The sequence below is a fragment of the Canis lupus genome, chromosome 24, assembly GCF_011100685.1.
Source record: "Canis lupus familiaris isolate Mischka breed German Shepherd chromosome 24, alternate assembly UU_Cfam_GSD_1.0, whole genome shotgun sequence".
Classification (NCBI taxonomy): domain Eukaryota; kingdom Metazoa; phylum Chordata; class Mammalia; order Carnivora; family Canidae; genus Canis; species Canis lupus.
Window position 1 is genome coordinate 25,497,414 of NC_049245.1, and position 6,738 is coordinate 25,504,151.

Below are 6,738 nucleotides of genomic sequence, written 5' to 3' on the forward strand. Positions count from 1 at the left end.
CTCTGTCTCTGTCTCTCTCTGTGTGTCTCTCATGAATAAATAAATAAAATCTTAAAAAAAAAGAAAGAGTCACTTGGTCTCCAGGGTTCTAAGGTTAAGTAGGGGCAGTAAGACTCTCCTACAAGGAGTAGCATCTGGCAGAAACATGGCAGAGCGAGCTGAGGAGGGAGAGATCAGTGTAGACTCCATAATCAGTGTAGACAGGTGTTCCCTATGGAGGTAAAGGAGGGGAGCTTCAGGCTGGAGATGGGAAAGTAGGGGGCGTACTTGAGGAGTTGCCAGAAAGAGAAAAGAGCAGAGTGAAAGAGCAGGGGCAGCTCCGGAATCTCCACACAGAAGGGGCTTGGGGTCGCCCCCCACCCCTGCAGGGGCAGCATTAACCTTTGTTTTGCCAAGAAGAATTTGAGGGATTGACAGCTCATGGTGCCACTATGGAGAACCAGAGAGAGAAGACTGGAAGGGTAGGGCTTTACAGTGGAGGTACTGGGGACCAGTAAGTGGGAATTGGGGGGGGGACTTGAGCTAAGAATGGTCAGAGGCGGGCTGTAGTCCCTAGCCTCTGTAGGCCTGCGTTGGAGTCTGTCCCATAATAACAGGGCCGCTTGTTTACCTGGCCGAGGTGGAGATCTGAACTCTAGTTTGTCTGAAGGTAAAGTGCAAAATGATCCCAGAAATGTCAGGATCTCTAACTATCAGAGCTGGCCAGCAGGAGAAGCAATCTCTTGATCCACCCTCCTCATTCCTCACATTACACAGATGGGAAGCAAAGGCCCAGAAGGGGGAGCCCCCACCCAAGAACACTGAGTGAACTGGCCACAGTGAGTTCAGCACTAGACCTAGGTAAGTTACGGACCTGGGCCTGCATTCATTTGGGAGGAAGAGGTAAGGAGTGGGCCAAGGAACCTGTGGAGGGGTGTAAATGACAAGCAAATGGCATATTGGTTGCAATCTGTTGCCAGGGTGTATGTGTGTGATCCCAGGTGAGTGGGACGTGAGTGGGCTGGAGCCATCATTATTCTGGGCTTTCCTTCCCGGAAAGGAAAAAGGACCACAGAGGTGGGAGTCAGGGGAATATTGGAGGGTAGGGGAATTCAGGGGGTGGCCTAAGAAGAGGAGGCTGTTGCCAAGCAGCAAGAGACAGAGAGCATCCCAGCATCTGTGGGCCTGGCCCTGTATAGCCCTGCATGTACCATAGCAATAACACCTTCATTTTATAGGGTAAGAGGTGAAGGCTCCAAAGGTCACCGCTAGGAAAAGCAGAGCCTGGGAAAGGGGAAATTCCTTCAAAGCCACGCCCCTGGCATGCCCTAGGTGGCTGTGGTCCTGGTCCTCAGTCCAGGTCTCAGAGAGGGCCTGGAGTCTAAGGGGTCAGGGAGGTGCCAGCCTCCTTTTGTCTCCTGGACTCCCCCCCCCCCCATCAATCTGCCCATCTATCTAACCTATTTTATTCTAGTTCACTCTGCCCCCTTGTTTGTTAATTAAAAATATTTATTGAGTACCTACTACGTGCCAGGTCACTGCTCCTGACCTTATAGGATTTATGCCTTAGCGTGAAGGCTGTCCCACATTAGTAGGATGGGATGGGAAGGAGGAAGTGAGGGGGTTCACTAATCACCCCCTTCTCCCTTCACACCTGCTCCTTCCTCTTCTTTCACCTAACATCCACTACCCCCACATGGGGCTTTTTGCTGGATCTGCCTCCAGGTGAAATGGAAAAGAATCAAAGTTAATTGTTAAACATAATAGTTGGTGAGAGTTTCACCCTGTGGGGCTGGTGGGAGGAGTCTGAGTGCTGGCTCTGCTCCCCAGGAGAGGGTTGGAGCCAACTTGGTTTTTCTGGCCAGTACCTGCCACCTTTTCCCAGCCCTGGAATCTGCCTCCAGGGCTTGCTCCTCCCCTCCTTCCAGGGGGCCAGCTGCCTCTTGGACCCCTTCCCTTGACTCCAGCAGAGGTGGCCCTGGGAGGTGGCCCTAGTCCAAGCACCTCTGAGTGAGTGCTCTAGGTGGAGGTGCCCGACAGGGCATGCCTCCTGATCCTGGGGACCCACCCAGAGTGCAGGCAGCCAGTGAACCCTGCTGGTTTTGCCTCTTGCCTTGTGTGTGTGTGTTGGGGGATGGGGGGTGGGGATAGTGTCACAAGTGCCCTAAGTGCTGTACATGAGACCACTACTGTATACAGTCCCTGCCATGCCTTTCTCCTGCTCTCCTGCTGCTGCTAGACTAGGGAAGGAGGAGTTTGGGAGAATAGTAGCAAAGGCGTATTTCTTTCTCTGGAAAACTGAGCCCCAGACCCAACTCCTGTCAAGCTTTAGGGACAGAGCTCAGGCTTCCAAGTCAGACAAGCCTGGGGTCAAAGCTGGGTGACCTTGGCAGGTAGCCCACCTCTCTAAACTACACTCATTCTCTGAACAGTGGGTACTCTCCGTGCCTTTGTCACCATCACTGTGAATGTAACAGGAACCAGAGGTAGATATTAATATTAGGCTCAGTAGGGATTCACTGAATGAGTAGATATCATTATTTACAGACTTAATTGTACTTTGGGAGGCCTAGCTCTTGCCTGGGCCATGGAGGCCACTGGCCCTGCCTTCTAGGACTTGATGGTCTAGAAGTACAGCACATATGGTAGCTACTTAGCCACATGTGGCTATTGAGCATTTGAAATATGGCTAGTAAAAAAAAAAAAAAAAAAGAAATATGGCTAGTGCTCTGAGGAACCGAATTTTTAATCTTATTTGAATTCATTTAAAACTTAAAAAGAATATTGCATTTGGTTATCAAAAAAATTCTACATAGGGGCACCTGGGTGGCTCAGTGGTTGAGCATCTGCCTTTGGCTCAGGTCATGATCCTGGGGTCCTGGGATCAAGTTCCGCATTGGGCTCCCTGCAAGGAGCCTGCCTCTCCCTCTGCCTATGTCTCTGCCTCTCACTCTGTGCCTCTCATGAATAAATAAAAAGAAAATCTTAAAAAAAAAAACCCCACAAACTTCTACATAGATTAGATTATTAGATTCTTGAATATACTTTCAAGTTGTAAGGGCTAAAAGGATCTAAATATCCACTAAAAATTTAGCGTCAGAATTGGGAGGTGCTCTAAATGTAACATGCCAGATTTGGGCATGACTTAGTATGGAAAAAAAAAAAGAATGTAAAATATCTTAATATTTTGTATATTGATTACATGTTGAATATATTGAGTTAAGTAAATATACTTTAAAAATTAATTTCAGAGGTGCCTGGGTGGCTCAACCAATTGAGTGTCTGACTCTTGATTTTGGCTCAGGTCATGATCTCAGGGTCCTAAGGTCAAGCCCTGCATAGGCTCTGTGCTCAATGCAGGATCTGCTTGTCTCTCTCCCTCCCTCTCTGCTCCCTGCCCCCCTTGCACTTGCCTGTGCTGTGTGCTGGCTCTCTCTCTCAAAAAAATAAAATAAATAGTCTTTTTTAAAATTTAATTTTATCCATTCCTTTGTACTTTCTAAAATGTAGCTACTAAAACTTTTATTCCTTTTTTTTTTTTTAAAGAGAGAAGGAGAGTGAAGGAGAGAGAGAATCCCAAGCAGGCGCCACACCCAGCATGGAGCCAACTGTGGGACTTGATCCCACAACCCCGAGATCATGACCTGAGCCAAAATCAATAGTCAAATGCTTAACCAACTGAGCCACTCAGGTGCCCCACTACTGAAAATTTCAAATTACATATATTACTTGCATTATGTTTCTATTGGACAGTGCTGCTCTAGCCAGAGAGTTGAATTGGGCATATTTAAATAATAATACAAGACTATAAAGACTAATTATTTGGGGTGGCTGTGTGTGGCAATTGGAGATTAGATATTCTTCACTGCCCACCTTCCCCCACCGCCTAGATCTGGGCCATGCTCTGTGGTGGAATGTTACCCTGGATAACCCTGCCACCTCAAGGATAAGATGAAGACTTTTGAGGTCAAATGAAAAGCCTGCGTCTGGGTGGCCACGCCACTCACTTGCTCTGTGTGTGACCTTGGTAGTCAAGTCACTTCACTTTGCTGAACTTTAGTCTATCATCTGTCAATTTAGATTAGTAGTGAGATTTTCCTCACTGATTGAGGGGATTACGTGAGATAGAACCCAAGTGCAGGACTTAGCACAGTGCCTGGCATGTGTCAGTAGTCCGATATTGGCAGTGGTGGTGGTTGCTACTACTACTACTACTAGTTGTGTGTGTGTGTGTGTGTGTGTGTGGGGTCGTTGCTACTGCTGTTGTATCCATCAGCTTGAATTCTCTTGTTCTATTTGTCCAAAGGGGACATGGGCCAGTTGGAAAGGAGAGGTTATAAGAGCTTGGCTGTGGATTCAGGATGAGGACTGGGGTAAGGATTGCCGTCAGGGGATTTCTTGTCTTTGAGGTAGGTCCTTGGATCTTTTGTAAGTGATCAGGCAAAGATATGTGCCCATTTTACAGATGAGAATGCCAAGGCCTGTTGAGGGGAAGTGACATGACTATATGACCAGGGCCCAAAAGCAGGGCTTCCCAGCCCTATTGTGGTATTGGAGCTAGTGTTAAGAGGCCACCTTTTGGGGTTGTAGGAGTAGGGACTGGTCAGGAGTCTAGAGCTTGTGAAGAATGGTTATTATTAGTCTCTTATAAGTGGTGATCTCAACAGTATTCAGAATAACCATCTCATTCTTGAGTTGAAGAAACAGAACTGAGTATGTATATGTGTGTGTGACTTGCCTAGGATCACACAGCAAGTTGGTGGCCAAACTGGATCCGTTTCTGTTTGTTTAGATCCAGCCCTCAGCTCAGCCCTGGCAGGATGATGGCTCTGCTCGTCAGCCCCCTCCTCTCCTGCCCAATCCCCCGGAGAGGGCCTTTGAGAAAGAGGCTTTTGTTTCACCAGCTCCTTCCAGTTTCCTCTCAAGGTAGCCTCACTGCCTGCCTCTCCATCTGCCCAAATTTACATTTGTCTCTGTTCCAGGTTTTTAGGTCCCTGAAATCTGAAGCATCTCTATACACACATACTTTCTAAATATCCACAGGGAAGACCATCGGCTTTTTCATCAAGGAAGCCTGAGTTCAAATCCCTCTTCTACCATTAATTCTCTCTATGGCCTTGGTCAAGTCACTTGTAATATCTGAATCTCAACTTCCTCATCTGAGAAGCAGGAAACCATTAGGTTTCAAATGTGGGCTCTGGGTCTCACCCCTGCACTGGTTTGCTATAAGGGTCTCCAGTGAGTCATTTCACTTTCTGGGTCTCAGTTTCCATCTGCTGCCTCCGTGATCGTTGTTATAAGGCATTGTGCTGAGCCTCTCACGTCCCATCTCACTGAATCATCCTGTCAGCCCTGGAAGCAAGCACTGTTACTCCCATTTCCCACATGAGGAGACCAAGCCTAAGAGCAGTGCAGTGACTTGCCCCAGGCCTCAGAATGAGAGAGAGAAAGGTGGAGCTGGAATTCAAACCAGGTCTGTGTGACTCCCAAACCTCTACCCACTGTCTGCACATCTCCCTAGGCAGGCTCACTATACCTGGCCTCCTCTGGTTAACCCCTGGGGGCTGGAGAACAGTGGATGGGGAAGCAGGGTGTCAGCCACTGGGTGACTGATGTCATAGCTGGAGTGACAGTGTCCTGAGGCCCATGCCAAGTCAGAGAGCAGGCAGTGGGGCTCGCAGCTTTTGCTCCTGCTAGCCCACCCTCAGTCCAAGTGACTTTCCTCTTTACCTGATTCTTGGGTTTCATGTGAAGTGGAGGCATCTTGTCCCACCTGGAGATGTACCGTCCTGAATCCAGGGGACCTGAGGTTTCTCCTCCCAATACTCCTGCCCCGTTGCATACAAGGCTGGAGCTGAAGTTAAGCCTTAAATTGTCCATGAGCAAATTAAACCCGAACGGAATGTTAAGGCTAGAAGGAACATGGGGACCATGGAGTCCAACCGTATTTATTTTACAGGTGGGGAAACCGAGGCAGGGAGAGGCCTGATTGAGAGAGCAATGGGTATGTTTTTTTTCCCTGGGTGCTGGAGACCACCGAGACTGACCCGGAAGGCGGTGTCTGAGGGGTCGGCAGGCCTCTGCCTTCCCTTATCCCCCCATATCCAGTCCCTCACCGAATCTTTCAGGTACCACCTGTTAAGGATCTCTCGAATCCATCTACTTCTCTCTAGCTCTACCATGACCACCCCTGGGCTGGGCCCTGGGAACCCCTAATATGTATGTCAAGAGCTCCTCTTGGGCAGCCCGGGTGGCTCAGCGGTTTAGTGCTGCCTTCAGTCCGGGGTGTGATCCTGGAGACCTGAGATTGAGTCCCACATCGGGTTCCCTGCATGGAGCCTGCTTCTCCCTCTGCCTGTGTCTCTGCCTCTCTCTCTCTCTCTCTCTGTGTCTCTCATGAATAAATAAACAAAATCTTAAAAAAAAATCTTAAAAAAAAAAAAGAGCTCCTCTTGCCCATTTCCCGTCTGTTCTCTACCCTGCGCATCAGTGATTCCCCACTGCTCTTAGAATTCAGATGGAACTCTTTCCCTCAGCGGGCCCCCCCCCCCCCCCACCTCCCCGGAGGCTCCAGCTTCAAAAGTGTTCCTTTCTCTTTTGCTTTGCTGTGGAGTCATACGGGCCTTTCTGTTTAACAGGTTCAGCAACTTCCCTAAGTTTCCTCAGGCAGCTAAATGGTAGCCTCTCGGTTTCCAGCTCCTTGCCCGGCTGCAAACTCTGGTTGGCTCCAGAGGAGCTCACACGGTTTCCGCCTTGCAG

General features: G+C 48.9%; 1 protein-coding gene across 3 annotated transcripts in view; it reads left to right on the forward strand.

Annotated features, from left to right (window-relative positions):
• Window positions 1-6,738, forward strand: part of EPB41L1 (erythrocyte membrane protein band 4.1 like 1) — a 143,818-nt gene that overhangs the window by 28,839 nt on the left and 108,241 nt on the right. For 2 of the 3 annotated variants that reach the window (XM_038572171.1, XM_038572175.1), the window contains exon 2: window positions 757-840. The exons of the other annotated variant lie outside the window; for it this stretch is intronic. In XM_038572171.1, the coding sequence (XP_038428099.1) occupies window positions 757-840 (84 nt within the window). The remainder of the gene's footprint in view (window positions 1-756; window positions 841-6,738) is intronic. 3 annotated transcript variants of the gene reach the window in all.